Raw genomic sequence first — 21,250 nt, 5'->3', positions numbered from 1 at the left:
TGGCAAAAACATATTGAACTTACACTACACAGAATATATAACTTTTGCATGATTGTTATGAGAAGCTTTCCTTGCTAGCCGCTTTGGTTTATCACCCGCCAGTCGCCTGGGCTCTGCCGCGTTGTAGTCCCCAAATAACACACAAGACACTGTATTAATTATGAAGCTGTTGGCCTTGCTTGCCTCTTACTGGCTAGCTCTGCTTTAAGTAATTACCCCATAATTGTTAATCTAAGTATGTCTCTTACCGGAGAATAGTTCCGGGCTTCCTACCCCATGGCGGTTACATGTCGACTCCTCATGTTTCTCCTTCCCAGAATCCTCCTGGACTCCTAGCCCCACCTATCTAGATTCCTATTGGCCAGCAGTAATTTACTGACATATACACAGGACTTCCCCAACACATGATCACAATGTAAAATATGTAAAGCAGGATCAGAAAGATGGCTCAGCAGATCAAGGCAAATGCCTCCAAACCCAAACACTTGAGTTCAATCCCAGAGCTCACTACAGTTAAGGGAGAGAATTATGCCCTTCGGGTTCTCCTCACCTACACCCGTACACACACACTCAAACACATATATGTACACACACACAAACTAAATAAATGTAATAAACAATTTTAAATATGTAAAGCAAAAGGTACTATAAGAAATAAAATTTGCATAACAATGATCTTTATAAATCTCTCATTAATTAATCAGTAAGCAATGCAACCTGAATCCAGACCACCAAACTGCTTATCCTCAATGATTGTCAGGGAAGCAACAATCATAAGAATTACGTATCCTTATGTACCACTACAGCATCCAATTTAAGTCTGGTGACTCCAGCATGAGTTTCCACATCCTCTCGCTCATAGGTCCAGCCAGTTTGTAAACCTGAGTCATTTTCACCATCACAGTAGTACATGCAAAAGAGTTGTCACTCAGGATGAAGTCATAAGATGACAGTGAGGCCACAGATGGAAAACAAGTTAGCTGTAGAGAGAACTTTAAAGAAGACAGCAGGAGGCACTTGGGAGATGTCCAACTCTTCCACTCATCATCTGGAGTGACGGATACATGATTTTTACGTTGAAGGAATGTCTTCAATTGACTGCCAACTCAATTTTAAAAATTATATTTTATCTCTAAATGTACAACCTTAGAGCAATGGCAGTCAATTGAAGACATTCCTTTTCTCAAACAGCCATCACGTGTGGTTCTGACCCACAGCACCTGTGGTCACAGCCCCAGGTCAGATGGGCACTGGGCACTGGTCCTCAGCAGCTGCAGCACTGTTGTCTGTGGAGGACACTGAGACCCACAGCCACTGGGACTGTTTGCCAGGCCCCTACATCCAGACGGACAGTGAGAGTTGTCCCCAACAGTGACTACACAGCTCCCTGACTGCAGCAGTTGAAAGGGACTTTAGCAGCTTTGAGACAGTGGCTTCTTAGTGCCCATAATAAAAGCGTCTCAGTGCTCCAACAGTCAGTGCTGCCTTGTGCTGCCTCCATCCGTCCTGGATGTCCCTAAGCAAACCGGAGCATGTGTGCAGTGGGGCTCATGAAGAGAACTTGCACGCAGCCACTGACTCACCATGATTAAAAAAGAAGCAGAGAGAAGAGGGGTACATGAATTGTGATGGGTTCATACGGTAGAATGTTCACCCGTAAGCAAAATAAACTATAATGAAAAGCACTGTGAGTGATCAACAAACACAACTGAGAGGAAACACACAGAAGAGGACACACTGTGAGTCTATTTGCACAAACTTACCAATACACTAAGCTATTAGGTAGAAAAGCACATTTGTAGCAAAGCCACAAATGTGCAAGGAAATTATGAGGGTGTAAAAGAGAAGAATGGGTGAAAGGGAAGTTGTAGAGCAATTGAAATATCTCTACTTAGGAGTTATTTGTAACTCAGTCTCATGCAATTAATTCACTTTCTCTATCTGATAAATTGTAATAAAAGATAAGAGTTAATTTTAAAAAAAGCTTGATGCAGCTGGGATCGATGGGTTTGTGGATGAACTATGACTGTACAAATGTCACAGGAGTCAGGCAGGGCTGTGATAGGAGAAGCAGCCAGCAGGAATGCTATTTACTCAGAGGTCTCAGCACAGAACACAGAGCATCTGGGTAGAGACGAAAGGCCAGTCAGAAAAACACTTTCAAAGCAAGCTCCCCAAGGAAAATGGGCACCAAGGGGAAAGTAAGTAATTAACTTATATCTGCATTTAGCTTCTGCTTCTGTTGTGTCTTTACACAGTTGCTGAAGATGCTTCCTTCCAGGTTACACTCAAGGCACAGCGATTAAAAGTCAACTAAAGGAACTGGAGCAGTCCATAAGCTAGAAATGTGTTCTAAGGAAAGCAACTCTGCATTTGCTCAAGTGTCTTCTTGGGTACTCACACGTTATTTAAATGTGGGCAGCAGGAAGAAAATTAAGTTACCTATGCTCTAACTACCAATGCAGAGAAATTTAAACCAAGGGAATGGATGGAACAAAGTAGATTGCAAAATGCTGTGTATATGACCCCATGGAGGACACCCAAAGGCTTTTCAACAGAAGGAGAAAGAACGTGATAAAAGTATAGATGGATTATTTTCTTCACTTGTATTTTGAAATTTCTCATAATGGATGTACATTGTGTTTGTAATTTAAGAAATAAACCATAAATAAATATTGCAAAGAACAATTGAAAAGCAGGCTTTAAAATGGTCAAAAAATGTATACCAACATTATAGGTAGTAGTAAGGACAAAAGATTATAGACTTTGCATTTTCTTTCAATTTTACTTATATTTGAAATTAAAAATGAAATTTGAGACTAAAAACTTAATGTAGGAACTAATTGTAAAACTTTAGGTGCTTTGTTTCTTTTCATGCACAAGCTCAATTCTCAGAAAGAACAATTTTTCTTAACTTACACTCTACTGATTTGTGTAACTGACTGTGTAAGTCTCACTTCCCAGATTTTTTATCATCTGGAGACCTTAGTCAACCCCAAGTTAGTGAATTTAGAATGGGACTTTCTTCTCTAACAGTTCCAGAGTGACAGGAATACCAGTTTGTCCAATGACTACACTCTAGTAGCAAATCATACCTATGTTAATGACCTGAGATCAGGTACTTTAGAGCCGGTTACAAATGCTTATTGACCATTTACCAAAACTTTAAGCCTTATAATTACATCTTCTTTGCTTTGAGATAAATATGTAGGCATGGTATTAGGGTAAATTTTTATATGTTTCCTCAAAGTATAAAAATTACAGTGGCTGTAACATGGAAATTAATTCATGTTAAGATATCTTCTCCTGAAAACAATGTAAGTATATCTGCATCTAGTCACAAACTCCTTTTTCATATAATTATGACACTTGACTTTATGGACAAAACAATCTTATTCTATCTTTCCCTCCCTTCTCTCACCACTATTCTCCCTCTCACCTCTCTCCTCTCTCCTTCAGGTTATTACATGCAAGGCAGCCATTGCCTGGGAAACAGGCAGACCCCTTTGCATTGAAGAAGTTGAAGTGTCTCCCCCTAGGGCTCATGAAGTTCGAATTCAGGTGAGTAAGGGACTTTATCTGGGCAATACAGACATGGCCCTGAATTGAATGTTGATTTTCCCCTATGGGCAGCTCTATTTTTCGATTCAGACTTTAAAAGAGGCATTGTTATGTGTCTTAGTTGGGGTTAGAACTAACTATGCTATGAAGAGACACCATGATCACAGCAACTCTTATAAAGGAGAACATTTAATTGGGGTGGCTTGCTTACAGTTGAGAGGTTTAGTGCATTATCACCATGGCAAGAAGCAAGGCAGCATGCAAGTAGACATGATGCTAGAGAAGGTGCTGGGAGTTCTCACATCTTGATTCACAGGCAACAGGAAGTGATTTGAGACACTGCTTGTGGCTTGAGCATGGGACCTTAAACCCCGCCTCTACAATGATATACTTCCTCCAACAAGGCCATGTAGATCATGTTCTCACAACTGTCTGGTGTACATTCTCTCATCCCTTTTACCTTTGATTTGTCCTCTCCTAGAAACAGTATCACTAACACTGTATTTTTTTCCAGAAACAATGAAATTTAGAAAATTAAATGGATTCGAGGAATAAAAGAACATAGCCTAGTAAATTATTTATGTCCCTTGTTTTCAAAATATAACTCTTTTACTAAATACTGGTTACTGCTGTCATGCTTCATGATACCATTGGTCCTAAGACCATAGCTACAGAACCACAACTCAAGTCTGTCTTGCTTCCTTCATAGGTAATCGCCATGTGCGTGTGCCCTACTGACATCAACGCCACCAATCCTAAGAAGAAAGCTCTCTTTCCTGTAGTCCTTGGCCATGAGTGTGCAGGAATTGTAGAAAGCGTTGGGCCAGGAGTGACCAACTTCAAACCAGGTATTTCACCTTTTGATCACAATGAACTAGAAATTCCCAGCCTTCCCTGTGATGGCTCCTCACGACTGCCTTTGCTTTTTATGCTGTGTGAACTTTGCTGAGAGTTCATCTTTCCTAAAGGAACACTGACACAAAAAAATCTGTCATGGCATAGCAAGGAAACAGACTGTCTGAAACCAGAGTAGCCTAATAAAATCCTGGAAATACAGCCATAGGGTTAGTGTAAACGGAAGCTTGTGTGGTTCATAAATAGTTCCTCCAAATACTTTATGGTTATGTAAAGAGTGACAGTTTGCAGCAGGCTTAAGGGAAAGGAATCACACACATATCAATTTTAGTCTAAGTGTCATTTTGAAGCTTCGTAAGATAAAACACAATACCCTGAAGCAAGCCAGTGAGTAGCTCATCATATTTTACAACATATACAGTGTGTACTGGTGTGCAGGCCATGTAAGATCTGATGAACCGTATAACCCCTCCACCCAAACTTGAAAGCATATTAGTATTTTCCACTCCAAGTATGATCACAGAAACAGATTGCTCCCTCAAAACCTGCATTGTTGAAGGTGTGACCAGTGTCAACCTTTAGTTCTGACTCTGCCATTTACTAGCTGTACGACTGGACCAGTACAACATTTTTTGTGATTAGACTTGGGTTTCTTTTTTGTAAAATGGCAGATGTGAGAAGTACAGCATTAGTAATGTTTTGGCTGCCACACACTAACTACCAATCACATGTGAATTAGCATCTCATTGGTCATTAAAGAGCCAAATAGGATGAGGAGCTAGAAAATGTGGGACTGAAAAATGAATTGGAATGGCACAACACAGGCAGTAACACAAAACCTGTGCTCTACCTCTAGCCTACATGTTGCACCTCCTCTGTCCCACAGGGATGCTATCTATTCCATTCAGAGTGTTTGGGAAGGCAGTAAACAACCGTCATACTCACAGACTTCGGTGAACATATTCCCAGCCAGAAACCTACACCTCTTAATACCAGTGCTGGCTGTCCCGTGGCTGCTGAGCAGACCAAGCCAAAAGTGCAGTGCTTGAAAGAGCCCACAGTCTTCTACACTACTGAAATACTATATTTTAGTTGAATATAAAATGTATACTACAAAAATGCTGTTTTCTACGGATTTATCTGAGAGAACGTTTTTTAGGGCTGGGAATCAAGTCTGAGACCTTACATAAACAGGCAAGTTCTCTTCCAACAGTTCACAGCCTAGCCACACTTCAGAAACTATAACAACAACTTAGGTACCATCTAATATATGGCCTTTCTTTCTAGGTGACAAAGTAATTCCATTCTTTGCACCTCAGTGTAAAAAGTGCAAGTTCTGTCTGAGTCCTCTTACAAACCTCTGTGGGAAACTCCGGTAAGGCCCCTTTTCACTGTTAATAAGAATGTAAGTAGTCTTATAAGTCATGAGGCTAATAAGAACAATAAAAAATCATAGGAGTGTCCTTCAATAACAGAATATGTTTATCTACTGCTATACAGTAACACAATGAAATACTATATAATGAAAACAGCTAGACTTAAAATATACACACTAACCTAATTTTACACACACTAGCAAGATGCTAAAGGAATCCTATATATGTGTCACATAAAGACAGTACCAGAATTCATGGTTACATGTGCATGTAACAAAAGTATTAACACATCACTGGGATAATAAATTCCAAGGTTAAATTGTATCTACTTCTAGGGGAGTGAGAATGAATACATAGAGGTACATTAGTTTATTCCAGAGCTATACAGCTTCAGGTACTGAGTCCAGGTTTTTCACATAGACACTGTAGCTCAACAGTTGTGAATCTCAGTCACCTCAGACTGATATATTTGTCCTAAATGCTGATTGAAGCTTGTTATTTAGGAAATTAAAACCTGGCCTGGAGAGATGGCTCAGCTGTTAAAAGCGGACACTAGCATTGCACAGGACTTGGGTTCAGTTACCAGCATCTACATAATGGCTCATTAGCCACCATAAATCCAGTTCCAGGAGATCCAGTGCCCTCTCCTGGCCTCTGTGGCACCTACATATGGGACACGTATACACTCACACAATAAGCAAATAGTTTACAAAAAATAAGTTAAAACCCTATTACTCATATCCATGCCTCTGTATCTCTATCTACAAGATACTAATGTCAGTTTTCAATGTTGAATTCTAATAGCATAAAAAAGAGAAATAATAAGATACAATGACCCCTCTAGGAGTATCACACCACCTTTGATGTGAGAGAAGAGGTGTGTATTGCAGAGGGTGACAAGCGAAACTTGACTGGACAGGACTTGACAGTTAATTAAACCAGGAGGTCACTGGTGTACATGGAAGGTCATTGTACTATTATATTTTTAGTTTTACTTAAACTTCCTAGCAGAAAAAAATGAGTTAACAGTATAGGCTTTAAAAGCTCCTGGCACACAGAAAGAACTCAACAGGAGTTTGTTGTACTAACACTAAAATAGCTCAAAAATATTATGTGTGGATATGAAAAGTACCAAATTATTTTCCCAGCTTTTCCATTTGATTCCATAAAACATTCATGACAAATGTATGATATTTAATATCTCTTCTTCACTGTGTCCTTTTCTTTTTCTAGGAACTTTAAATGCCCCACTATTGACCAAGAGCTCATGGAAGACAGAACAAGCAGATTTACCTGCAAAGGAAAACCAATTTACCATTTCATGGGAGTCAGTTCATTCTCTCAGTACACTGTAGTTTCAGAAGCCAATCTTGCCAGAGTTGATGACGAGGCAAACTTAGAGAGAGTTTGTCTGATTGGATGTGGGTTCTCATCTGGCTACGGGGCTGCTATCAACACTGCCAAGGTACATCATTAAATGCTATGTTGTATGCAAACAGAGGTTACTGGGAAACAATACTGTATAAAGGAGTTAGGATTGTCTTCACAATCTGGCTACATTGCTTATTGCTACTGTAATTAGCTGTACCATTTACTGCCTCTGTAACTTTCTGTTTTCACAGCCTGGGGATTAAACCCAAGGCTTTGCACTTGCTAGGAAAATGCTATACCAAAGAGCTACATCCCCAGTTCAGCCTCTGTGATTTTATGTGGGCTACTAGATGTCTCTATATAATAGTATCAATAGCTGTGAGCACATTAAGTTATATTGTATGTATAAAACATTGGTTTAGTAAGCTACATATAGATGTATCCTGATTTAAATAAAGCTCATCTAAGCATGACCTCTAAATGGAGAAACCCTACCTATCTCCATTTAGCCAGCCAGCTTTCTCCGTGATTCTGTAGATTATCCTCCCTCAGTCAATAGGAATTTACTCATTTCCCATTCCTTTGTGGTTTCAAGAGAGTATGTTCCTGAAAGATGTGTTCCTGAAATCCTATTAGAATCCAAACACTCCTGCAAGGCTTGACTAGGTTACAGAGACAAGATTGCTTTAAAAAAAAAAATAAGATGTCTGAGGTAGATGCCTCCGACATCCCGGAAGCACAGCAGCAAAGAAGCCCCATCTCTCCCCCACTGACTCCACTGGATACATCAGATATAAGTCAGTCTATTGCTCTCTATACAGCTGGATTTTTCTTTGGTCTGTCAGCTCACAAACAATGACACAGAGACTTATTAATTCTGAAAGCTTAGGCTTGTCCCACTAGTTCTTATAACTTAAATTAACCCACTTATTTTAATCTATGTTCTGTTATGTGGCTCATTACCTCTTCTCTCCGTACTGTCCATGCTGCTTCCTCTGAATCTTGTTGGAGACTCCACCTTTCTTCTTCCCAGAATCCTCTCTGTCCCCAGAAGTCCTGCCTAACCTCTTCCTGCCTAGCTATTGACCATTCAGCTCTTTATTAAACCAATCAGAAGGTGCTTTGGCAAAGACACATCTTCACAGTGTAAACAAATATTCCTTAACATATCTATGTATCTGTTTATCTATCTACCTATCTATCTATCTATCATCTATCTGTGGCTCACTTATTCACTCCACCCACCACAACTATATCTACCAGGCTTCCCTTAAACCCATGGTCCTCCTGACTCTATCTTCCAAGTGCCAGAATTACAGGCATGAATTTAGATTTTGATGGGTTGGGGCTTTTTAAAGTTTTATAAAATGTATTTATTTTATGTGTCTGAGCATTTTGCCTGCATGCATACACACCATGAAATATATGTGCCTGTGGAAGAGGGCATCCAATCCCCTGTAACTAGAGTTACAGATGGTTGTGAGGCCCCATGTGAGAGCTGGGAATCAAACCTGGGTTCTCCGCAAGAACAGCAGGTGCTCTTAGCTGCTGAGCCTTCTTTCCAGTCCCTTGAATGATTTTAATCAATAAAATTATACATGGAGTGCACTGTGATGTTCAGATAGATATACAGGCAGACAGACAGACAGACAAATGTAGATAGGTACATTGTTAAATGATAAAATAACATACCTATTTCCTCACAAAATTACCTTTTGTAATAAAAACTCTTGAATTGTATCCCCAGCAGTATTTAGGCATAACTGCTGGTGATAGTTACCATTCTGTATGGATTTCCTCAGGTGTTTTGGTATTAGCACTAGGTTAGATGTATAGTTTGCAAATATATTCTCCCATTTCTTGGATTTTCTCAATTCTGTTGGCTGTCTCTTCGGTTGCACATGAGATTATTAGACTAATATAATTCCATTCTATTTTTCTTTTGTTTCCTATGCTTCAGTTTTTTATTTTGTTCTGTTTTGGGGGACAAGGCCTCACTAGGCAGTCCACAATGGCCTTGTTTGATCCTGTGATCTTTTCCCCAGCTCCTATGCTCTTTAGAATGAGAACCAAGAAATCACTGTGCAGATTGTGGCCATGAATACTTTCAATTTTGTTTTTTCTGGTGGGTTTATAGCTTTATCTGTTGCATTTGTCTTTAACCCACTGTGAGTGGAATTTGTTATATGGTCTAAGAGTCAACTGGGCATGGTGGCACATGCCTTTGATCACACAGGAAGGCAAAGGCAGATGGATCTCTGAGGATTTGAGGCTACCCTGATCTAGATAGTGAGTTCCAAGACAGCCAAAACTACATACAAAGACCTTATCTCAGGAAGAAAGGAAGGAAGGAGGGAAGGAGGAAAGGAGGGAGGAGGGGAGGAAGGAAGGAGGGAAGGAGGAAAGGAGGGAGGGAAGGAAGGAAGGAAGGAAGGAAGGAAGGAAGGAAGGAAGGAAGGAAGGAAGGAAGGAAGGAAACCTAGTTTTTTCTGCATGTTGTTATTGGTTTTTCTCAGAACAGTTTACTCAACAGCCCCACTATGTCTTTCCCCATTACATAAACTAAAAGATGTGAAACATCTGTGTTCCTTACTAATTAAGTTTCCAAATTAGATGGCATCAAAATGTCTCTTGGACAGATTTTATCTTCTCTTTTTGCTTATTCTTTAATATAAACAGTTACTAATATGCATCAGAAAATACTAATTAAGCTTTTCTCTGTGTCACATTTTCTGCCACTCTTCTAAGAATTTGTGCCAACTACATGACTTCTTTTACCATACTGTACATTGCTTCTATTTAAGTCAGTGTAAGAAGCTCTTCATCAAAGACTTGGTACACATGAGTCCTCAATAATGCACAAGCCAAGGAACCCAGTGACAGAGAGAGAGGAGTGATGAGCAAATTGGCAAGGAATGGGCTGGCAAAACCAGCAGAGACGGCTGATCTGAACAGGGGAGTGCTCTTGGACCCCAGACCGACAGTGGGGAGGCCAGAATGGGACTGATCTGGACCCCCCAAATGTGAGTGTCAGTGAGAAGGCCTGGGCAACCTATGGGGCTCTGAGCTGTGGATCAGTGTCTATCCCTGGTATACAATCTGTCTTCATGTGCCTATGGCACAAAGAGAGATGCTCTCTCAGCCTGGACTCTTAGGGGAGTGCCTTGACCCTACCAAGAGTGAAATGATAGACTCTAGACATCCCCTATGTGGAGGGATTTGGCAATAGGGTGGGAGGGAGGGTGGAAGGGGAGTGCGGGAGGAGGGGAGGGAGAGGGAACTGGGATTGACATGTGAAACAAGCTATTTAAAATTAAAATAAAAAATGATTAAAAAAATAATAATAATGCACAAGCCTCTATCTTTAAAATGCTGGCCAGCGTGATGGCTCATGCCTGCATTCCCAGCATTTGGGAGACTGAGGCCAGACATGAGGCCAACATAAGCTAAATAGTGAGTTCCAGGTCAGCCTGCTCTACAATGTGATACCCTGTTTTCAAAACCAAACCAACAAATAGAGCGGGGGTATAAATCATTGTGCATAGTATAAGAAAAGCAAAACAGCACTGATTTAGGATTGAAGAATCAAGGACAGGCTCAAGGAAAGAATGCTGTGTAACAAACTGAAGAGTGGACCCTATTCTATATGGAGAGCCCATTCTATATACCTTGCCCAACCTAGACACAGGGGTGTGGGGGTGGAGAGGTGCCTTGGTCCTGTCTCAACAAGACGATGGGACAGACTTAGACAACTTCCTAGGGGAGGCCTTACCCTCTCTGAAGAGCAGATAGGAGTAGGGGGGAGGTGGGGAGCCGGAGGAGAGGAGGGAAGGGGAACTGGGATTGGGATGTAAAAAATAAGTTAATAAAAAAACTTATGAAAAAAAAGAATGCTATGTAAGCCAGGCCTAGAAGTACAGGATATAGTTTAATTTAAGGGGATTGGATGGAAAGTACACTGGCTGGACCCAGGAAGAGGAGGTTAAGACACAGGAGAGAAAAGTGCCACCGTATATGGCTGCTGTGGAAAATCATGGAAAAACAGCAGTCATCAAAACTACACCAAGTGTGGTATCACATGTCTGTCCTATATAGCACTGTAGAGGCTGGAGCAAGATTATCTCAAGTTCAGGGACACTGTGGCCTAGCAGTGGGAACATGTCTCCAACCAGCAAATGAGCATCCTTCTGTTCCATGCAAAGATATTTGGACTTCATCCCACCTAAATAGTGACAATTTAGAATAATCAAGTGCATCCACTAACATTTATAGAAATGTTAATGGTCATTCGAAAACAACTGCATCAAAATAAGGTCCATTAGAACCTTATTTACCTCTGACCCAGTTTCAATGGGAAAAAAAACTCCTTTAGAATTTGTGGGCTTTTTAATTGTTTTCTAAAATAATTTTACAATGTCGGCAGAAATGCATCTGTCTTCACAGTACCGGATTTTCACCACTGGATACATCATAGCTTTGTAACGGGCACTTTTTAATTGATGCGTGTGAGTCATCTCTCCCTCCCCTATGAAAGAAGGGGCTGAGAGCAGCAGCTTTTAGTCACTCTGTACTTTTCCTGCCTGCAGGTCACCCCTGGTTCCACCTGTGCTGTCTTTGGCCTGGGCTGTGTAGGTCTCTCTGCTGTAATGGGATGTAGAACAGCGGGTGCTTCCAGAATCATAGCTATTGATGTCAACAGTGAGAAGTTTCCAAAAGCCAAGGCCCTGGGAGCCACTGACTGCCTTAATCCCAAAGACCTAGATAAACCAGTCCAGGATGTCATCACTGAACTGACCAACGGAGGTGTGGATTTCTCCCTTGACTGTGTAGGAACAGCTCAAACCTTGGTATGTGGATTTCTCTCCCCACCTCAGTCCATGCATCTTACTTCTAATATGTTCTTTAATCACCAAATAATAAGGGAAGGTGAGCCATGCTTATAATAATGGGTGCCCTTCTTAATATTAATATTTTCAAAGGTCAAAAAGAAAAGAATTGTCAGCTACAACTCAACAACTACTTACTCCCTTTGTCACAATTTGGGTCAAAGTTCACTGCTGTGGCTTCTCTGTTAGTCTGTTTGATGTCACTATAATGAACCACCTGTGGTTTGGTGCCTATTAAGGCAAGGGTTTATTTTGTTTATATTTTGGGAGCTAAAAAAATATAAACAGCACAGGGCCAACTCAAGTGAGAATCTCCTCTTTGCCTCACCCCAAATGAACGGGATTATGGTGGGAGCTTGTGTATCCATTAGGCCTATTAAAGATCCCAACAGTTATCAACATTGTCACACAGAAGACCAATGTATGAATCCTTCAAGGACACAGTCAGATCAAGTCTAAGTCAGAGCACTTCCCGAACGCCAGTGTGGTCTCTGATCTCAGGCCTCCAAGATGAGCAGCATGCCACTTATTTCCATGTGTTTGTTCTTTTGAGACATCAAGAAGAAAATAGTATTTTCCAACTTTGTTTTCTACTATGATTCCAATTATTTCTCATAGGTAACTTGTGGGTTCCTTTATTTTTACTTAGCTAGGAAAGCTCCCCCCATCCCACTCCCCATCCATCAAGTCAAATAAAAAAGGTGATAAGCCACGCATCACAGACAGGCCATCTCCGTAGTTTTCGATTGTGGTAATGCCCAGCTTTATTCTTCAGTAGGTAATCACCTAGTTTGAACTTGCTCAAGATACTAATTTTCATTTGGTTGGGGATGAAATGACCAAAGAACTCATCAGCTAAGCTATTCATCTTTCTCTTCCTGTTTCCCTATTGAGGGTGAGAAACAGTTGTGTTTTTCCATGTGAGTGACACTGTCGTGCAGCCTGGTTACTAAGCCTCCTCTTAGAGGTGGTTAAAAGGAGTAAAAGCTATAAAGAAACAGACTTTGTGCTATTTCCTTCCCTGGGTCTTACCTGACCAAAGCATTCATTCTCTGGAAGAGAATGGAGTCAGGAAGAATGCAATTCAAAAGCCACACACAAACTGCCTAACAGCGTCTAGCAGGTGGTAAAAGCTGGTAAACACTGACTCTACTGAGGACAGCACACATTCAGGGCTTCTTACCTGTGCTGTACCCTGTATCCTGAATTTCCCAGCCCACTGCCTGCAGCGCTCGCTCCACATCCATTCTGAACCTCCCACAGCTCAGTTCTTACCCGCCACGTTTTTTTAAATGTATTATGATAGCTAGCATTAGACTTTGTCTTAGAGTTTCTATGGCTGTAATGCAACACCATAACCAAACACCATGGGGAGGAGAGGGTTTATCCGGCTTACATTTCCACATTGTGGTCCATCATTGAACGAAGCCGGGAGAAACTCACACAAGAGGAACCTGGAGACAGGAGCTGATGCAGTGTTCAGTTACAAAGATTTTTGTGAGGTAGTATCACCCCAAACGTTCAAAATCAAGTTGGCCACAAAGGATGTGAACAAAGATTACACTTGTCTTCCATGTGAGTCTCAAAAGATTTAAACTATTTGTGTTTGCCTATGGCTTCTACATGGAATGGCCTTCTACACTGAAACTTACATTTTCAGTTCTTAGCATTTTTGCATCAACCCCAGATGTACAATGTTCTAAGTCTCAATGATTGGCTTATGTCTAAATCTTTTGGGCTGCTCTTCCATGTGGAGACCCAACAATCAAGGAAGTTCAAATCCATGGCCTCACCATCTCAATAAGACAGACATAACAGGCAGGATGCATCCTAACTGTAGGCTAAAATGTAGAGAAATAAAGTATTATTTTCTAGTATTTTTGTTCAGCATTTCTCCATATTTATCCTACCTTTAAATCTAAGTATTCAATGTGTTCTCAGGCTCTACAGCATCAGTTGCTAGCTCTCTCTTCATACTTTTCAATATTTTGATCCCAGGCCCAAGGAATTTCTTGTGTTTTAGTAAATGTTTGTGGTAGATTACCTAACCATTACTGACTAAAGTTCATGATCCACAGGTTCTTCATAGTACTAGGTTCATGTTTCTCAGTATACATGTTACACTTTGCAGGTTCAGCTAAACAGTGGTATTTGTACAGGGTAAAATATGTCCCATTTCCTTTTAATATCTTTTGGATGGTATTAAGACTACTTATTTTTAGTTGGGTGTGGTGGTACATGCCTTTAATCCCAGCACTTGGGAGACAGAGGCAGGTAGACTTCTGAGTTTGACACCAGTCTGGTCTACGGAGCAAGTTTCAGGGCAACCAGAAACAGAGAAACAAAACAAAAAGGGTTGTACATATAATATAACACTAGAGCCTCAAATTTCAATCAGATAATGTGATGACTTCCTTAACTTGAGCTAATTATGCAAATACAACATTGTACAAATTTTCCCTGGAGCACTGTACACAGCCACACTAGAGTTCATGTTGATTTCCCACATGCTCAGGTAATCTTTTGTTTGGCATTTCAGAAAGCAGCAGTGGACTGCACAATATTTGGCTGGGGATCATGTACTGTGGTTGGAGCAAAGGTTGATGAAATGAATATACCCACTGTGGACTTTATAATGGGCCGTTCTATAAATGGAACATTCTTTGGCGGTCAGTTTTTTCTTCATAGTTTTTCATTTTCCTCACTATTATATGAAATTATTAATGATTACTGAATTTTGAAAAGAAGAATAATTTGTATAAACATTAAGTATATAAAAACTATGCCAGTATTTGAAAAGTAAATGATGCTTGCATGGAAGTATGACTACAATTTACGAACTGAAATTCAGTTTAAGTAGTTGGGTTTAGTGGTACAAGCCTGTAATCCCAGCAGATGGATCATAAGTTTGAGGTAAGCCTTCATGTACTGAGTTCAAGACCTACCTGAGCTACATAACATGAACCTATCTCAAAAGAAAAGGGAAAAAACTCAACTGGTATTGAAACAAAACAATCAGTTGAGAGGAGCAAAAGGAAAATGTTGGTCAAATAAGACAACAGTAGTCTTGAATTGTTCTTATGAAGAAAAACTTTATTATGTATTTACTTATTTACTTTGGTTTTTCAAGTCCTGGCTGTTGCTCTGTAAACCAGGCTGGCCTTATACTCTGAGATCTGCCTGCCTCTGCCTCCCAAATGCTGAGATTAAAGATGTGTGCTACCACTTCCTGGCAAAGAAGAATTTTTAAATATAACAAATCCATAAAATTAAAGATGGAGCAAAACTTAAGCTTAGTGTATTTAAAGCAACTCAAATCTGACCTAGTAATTTCACCTCCTCAGCAAACACACTTATCTGGATTTAAACAAAAAGATTTTAAACTAGAAGGGAACCAGCAGGAGGTGAGACAGGTAACAAGAGAAAGCTCAGGGAGAGGAGCAAAGTATACTAAGTACAAGCAGGAATTCCATAAAGATGCCTTTACAGGAGAAAACTTAAACTACTTCTGACATCAAATGCTATGCCTTTCCTTATATGACATTGTGGCCAAATTACAGGTTGGAAAAGTGTAGATTCTGTCCCAAACCTGGTTACTGACTACAAGAATAAGAAATTCGATCTGGACATACTGGTGACCCATAACCTACCTTTTGACAAAATAAATGAGGCAATCGACCTGATGAACCAAGGAAAAAGGTAAAACTGTCAAGTCTATGCTGCGGTAGTTTAGAAATTCTTTATGATTTTCGTGTGTGTGTGTGTGTGTGTGTGTGTGTGTGTGGGTGGGTGGGTGGGTGGGTGTCATGTGCATATGGGTGTCTGAGGAAGCCAAGACAGGATGTTAGATCCCCTGAACCTAGAATTGCAGGTATTTGTGAGCCATTTGATGTGGGTGCTGGGAATTGAACCTGGTTCTACTGCAAGAATATCAAATGCTCCTACCCAGTGAGCTATCTTTCTAACCCCAACCTTCATGGTTCTTATTTAACCTAACAACTAACCAGATGTCTCTTTGGACACTCTACATCAAAATCACCAAATATGCTTACCAGATCAAATATCCATTTGGAAAAAAAGAAAGGGTCCTGCTTCTTCAATAAACCGTGTTATATATGCTATGCATACCCAGTAGTGGCATAAACTAACAGATATTTTCCCCTCTCACAAAGAACTGTTAACTCAAGCCAGTTGTTCCCTAGAAGGAAAGATGTCTACAGTATCACAGTGTGTTCCTCTGGTCCAGTGTGCCTAAGTCTAGAATTGTTTCCTGTGATTTGACAGGGGGCCTTTATGGCCAGAGCTCTGAGATGTGAGCAGAGTGTGGCAGGTCATCAGGTATATACAGGACTTCAGCTCTCTCTCTGCCTTGCCTTGTCCTGGGGCTCCCATAAGATCCCTTTGCCCGACAATTTTAGCTGCCCTGTGTCTCGTTATTGGTTCCTAGATATTAATCTATAGCAGTGCTCTAAATGAGGGATTCCTAGAGGGTATGGACTGTGTAAGACTGGGATTAATTATTTTAGTTAATTTTCAGCCTTCATTAATAGAAGCAAAGAGCAAACCCCAAGAACAATGATATTTAGGAGAGAAATAGGGCAAAGAACTTAAAAGACTTGGCAAAGGGGAGGGATAATTAACTAAGTGAAAGTGATGGCAGAGGGAAGCAGAGAATAAGCATTGCAGAAAAAGGAAACGGGCCCATGGGGTCAGGACCCAGGTTATTTCATGGGAAAGAAACGGGAGAAAATAGTCCACCGATAATCTTTCCCAATTTGCAAACACATTAGCCACAGCATATCAAAAAGTTCACGAAAAAGAGAACAATTGGTTACTTTTAAAGCTACATTATGTAAACATAGTAGATAAACCCAACAATATCTTGAAAACCTCAACATGCCCACAGTGTTTCTCAAGTTAGGAGTTGGGTTGGGAGGCCTAAAAACCTGAGGTTCATCGCTCCTCTAACCACAACCCTTTCCCCTGAAGTTCTCAGTCAAGCAAAAAATGTCACCTTGCACTGTTAGCAGATGGACGAATCTCCCATATTCCACAAGGAATTCCTAAGCGGTTAGTGGTTGAACAAAAGCTTATGGGTAGGTCTATCTGAGTTGAGTGTCATACTCCCTCACTGGCCCTGAGGGAACCGCCTAACTATCTGCAGATGGATGAGTGGCCACCACTACATGGGTGCAGGAATCACATGAGAGGGAAAGTCCCCTGCCTTCCTAACTACATAGACGAAAAGGAGTGAAGGGAAAGCAAGGGGACATAATGGCTCACTCCACAGTACATGTAATTTCAATTGCCAGGGTATACAACATTTTTAGGCATGGCACCTACATACGGCAACATTCTTCAACTCCTGCTGTGGCGTCTGAGATAGGGTTTCTGTCATTGTTTATATGCATCAGGATGACTCAGGATTTCCATCATTGGAATTTTCAGAAAGCAGCATCAAGCTCTCTTTTGATGCTCTACTTTTCTAAGAGTGGTGACTTCCCAACATTAACACCTCATTTCCCCAACTGGAATACCTTAATTCTAGACAGCACCGCCAGCAACAAGGGCCTCACTCTGTCATGTCAAAAGTCCCACTTCTCCTCCACCAGTCTATTAATATTAACACTGTCACAATTATTATTAATGCCATGAACGGAGGAAGATGACAAAATAGAAGAAATGATTCTTAACAATGTGGACATCTACTGAAGGGAGGGGTGAAACGAGAGAGGCGGATGAGGGTGAATATGACCAAAGAACACCTTACATACATGCCTTAAGATGTCATAATGAACCCCACTATTGCATATAAATAGTATCTCAGCAGTACATGTTTCTCTAAAGAAAGATTAGCTCAAACTCTGAAGTGAAAAGAAAAACAACCTTATGGACTTTGGATAAATGTTCATACAAATAGTATTTATTGTTGTTTATTATTATTATCAGCATCCGAATAATCCTGACCTTTTGAAGACGCATGACCTTTGGAATATGATCTGATTGAATCTGAATCTGAGCCTGCCTGGTGGACTTAATACTTCACACGATGTAATGAGCCAAAGAAAGCTATGAGTTTAAGCACATGCTTACATTTTGTTTCTCAACATGAATTAATTGCAAAATGTGTATCCAGTGTACCTATAAAATATATTCATATTTCCTATATAAAATAACCGATGCTGGGTCTATGGCTCTGAGGCACCTCCCTTGCTTAGCATGTGCAAAGAGATAAGTGGATGAAGAAATGAATAGGATATCTGAAGTGTGTGTAAACAGAATCATATGTTTAGGAATTGTTGAAAACTATTTTTCAGTGGGAAATAAAAAATAAGTAAGACTGGCTATGTTTTTGTAACAAGCTGGGGGATGAATCCATGGAATTTCACTACGCTGTTCTTTCCGTTTTCATCTATGTTGACAGTTTTCCACAATAAGGTGATTTTTAATGGAAAAACTGTAATATATATTACATGTCTGTGCATATAAAACATTATTATATGGTTTCTGTGTTCTAATAAACTATAAGCTATTCTGAATACAGATGCTAATTTCTTTTTTAATATGTGTTCATTTCTTTTCTCTTATATAAACTTTTATAATCACTCACTACAATCATAAGTAGTAGGATATCAAAATCTACATAAAAATGTTTTTAAAACATCTATGTTCTCAGTTTCTCTCTCTAAAATAACTGTCCTTTCGTCTGATAATTGTGATGCGCTATGTTTTGTGCTTTGCTGGCATGAATTGATGCTATACTCTAAAGACAACTAAAAATATTAAAGAACAAGCAGGGCAGTAGTGGGCACACTTCAGTCCCAGCTCTCAGAAGGCAGAGGCAGGTGAGTGAACCCCTAAGTGTGAGGCTTGCCTGTTCTACAGAGCTAGTTCTAGGACAAGCAGGGCTACACAGAGAAACTCCTCTTTCAAGAAAAGAGGAAAGAAAGAACAAAGAACAACGTACTTAAGTAAAGTAGATGGGTCTGGAGAGATGGCTCAGCAGTTACGAACACTGGCTGCTCTTCCAGAAGACCCATGCTTAATTCCTAGCAACCACATGGTGACTCACAAATGTGTAACTTCAGTATCAGGGGATCCGATGCCCTCTTCTGGCCTCTGTAGGCACCAAGCAGACATGCAGTACCCTTACATGCATACAGGCAAAACATTCAAACACAGAAAATAAAAATAAATAAATCTTGCTGGGTATGCTATCTCATACCCCTAAACCCAACACTTGAGAGAGACTGGGTTTCACGTGGGCTTTTGAAACCTCAAAGCCCATTCCCAGGGACACACTTCCTCCAACAAGGTCTTACCTACTTCAACAAGGCCACACCCCCTAATCCTTCTCAAACAGTTTCACTCCCTGGTGACTAATCATTCAAATATGAGACTATGGGACCATTCTTATTTAAACCATTACACCAGTAAACCATGGTTTGAACTCTGAAAGTATCTTTGAAGCTTGATTTGGGGAAAGGAAGGCTCATATTCCTGGTTGGTTGGTTTGAAACAGGGTTTTATAGTGTGTAGCCTCGTTGGTCTCAAAACCACACATCCTCCTCCCTGTGGCCAAGCACTGAGATCAGGCATGTGTTGTCTGTCCCTGCTTCTTGAAGATTGTTTTTTAGAAATAGAAGAAAGTTGGTCTGGGAATGTTTCCTTTTTCATTGTTGTGAAGACTAATCATGCTATCCCCGTATGTTCTGTCTCCTTCCTCTCCTCTCCTTTGCTTCCTTGACCCCTAGATTGCTTCATACCCATCTCCGTTTAAGACCTGTCCACCATTTCCCATTGCCTTTGGCACTCAGTGACTTTACTGAGATCTTAACACGTGCGGCTACTACTGTCTCTCAAATCTATGCTTGCACCTCCTTGAAGGAAGAACAGTCTTTAACCATCTAGACAGAAAACGTGTTTGTTATATAAGTTTGGTCTCATGTGCATCCAAATAATCTATATTCACTCTTTTTTGTTGCTGTGATTTGGGGTTTGGTGGGATTTTTGTTTTGTTTTGTCTTGAGAATTTCATATATGAGTACCATATTTACAATGTTTCTATCCCACTGTCTTTAGTCTCCAACTCCTCTCACTTCCCTTCCCCTACTCCTGAAATTCATGACCTCTTCTTCAACTGTCATACATGCACACTCACATGTGTGCATGCATGTGCATGCACATACACACACACACACACACACAACTAGTATCTGCTGAGTCCATTTAGTATCACTAATATTCTATTGTGTTTAGGGCTAATCAGTTGGGATTGGATAACCTATTGGGGATTCCTTCCTGGAGAACACTGGTTCTTCCTTGCTTAGAAGCCATTAGTTAGCTGCCTATAGGTCTTCATCTAGGAGTGTGCCTTGTAAGATACCCGTCCCGTTGGACTCTCAACTGTTGTTGTCACTTGTACAGGTCTTGTATATGAGACCATGTTATAAAGAATCCATGGGTGTGGCTCTCTGTCATATTAGAAGACACTATCTGGAAGCAGACTTCCTGTTTTGAATGGAATTTTTCAAAAACATTTTCTACATTCCTCTTTTCCCTAACCAAGGCCAACCTTGATCTTTTTTTTTTGTAAACAATGACAGACAAGTAATACAGTTTGCAATGAGTAGTATACATGAAAGTCTACATTCTGACAGCTTGCTCCTTTTCCAGCAAGCTCTTACTCACTAATAAGTGTCGTTTCTTGAAAGGCTAGATGCAACACATTCTACATGTCTAAGTGCCAGGCCACTGTAACAGACTGAAAATTGATTCCCCCCAAAAGGAAAAAAAATTACAGTAATAGTACTGTAATGTACTTTCTGTTGTTGTAAAGAACTGTCCTATTCTTTACTTGCCAATGTTTCAGTCTAAAAATTAAAATTTTAAGGAACATATATAGTTGACCTTCTTTGGGATATTAAATCTGCCTATCAAAATGTGTTTTCCCCAACATAACAAGCACACATTTATTTATAAAAGCAATTTTGTGGGTCTAAAATTATTGAAAATATTTGTGTATTCCTGTAATAGTGTACAACATTTGAGTTTAGAGGGCAATCTAATCACATACTACTATGCATTTGTCTGAAAAGGACGAAGGTTTTAACATAACCACCATGCCTTTTGGTACCTTAGTTTTCAAAAATGCTGCCATAGCACCCTCTGGTGTTCCTTTTAGTTTTCCATCTCCTGGAT

The 21,250-nt window shown here is 40.2% G+C and overlaps 1 protein-coding gene across 1 annotated transcript; it reads left to right on the top strand.

The window, feature by feature from the left end:
• Positions 1-2,057: 2,057 nt before the first annotated feature.
• Positions 2,058-18,588, top strand: LOC101836391 (all-trans-retinol dehydrogenase [NAD(+)] ADH4). The gene is made up of 9 exons (XM_005081960.4): positions 2,058-2,201; positions 3,460-3,561; positions 4,271-4,409; positions 5,704-5,791; positions 7,026-7,257; positions 11,750-12,010; positions 14,589-14,718; positions 15,610-15,748; positions 17,999-18,588. Exons 1-9 carry the CDS (start codon positions 2,184-2,186, stop codon positions 18,021-18,023), a joined length of 1,134 nt encoding a protein of 377 aa, XP_005082017.1. The 5' UTR covers positions 2,058-2,183; the 3' UTR covers positions 18,024-18,588.
• Positions 18,589-21,250: the final 2,662 nt, after the last annotated feature.

This window comes from Mesocricetus auratus, unplaced genomic scaffold (assembly GCF_017639785.1).
Source record: "Mesocricetus auratus isolate SY011 unplaced genomic scaffold, BCM_Maur_2.0 Super-Scaffold_100009, whole genome shotgun sequence".
Lineage (NCBI taxonomy): Eukaryota > Metazoa > Chordata > Mammalia > Rodentia > Cricetidae > Mesocricetus > Mesocricetus auratus.
Note: the sequence above shows the minus strand (reverse complement) of the source record. Positions and strands in the feature narration are given on the sequence as shown.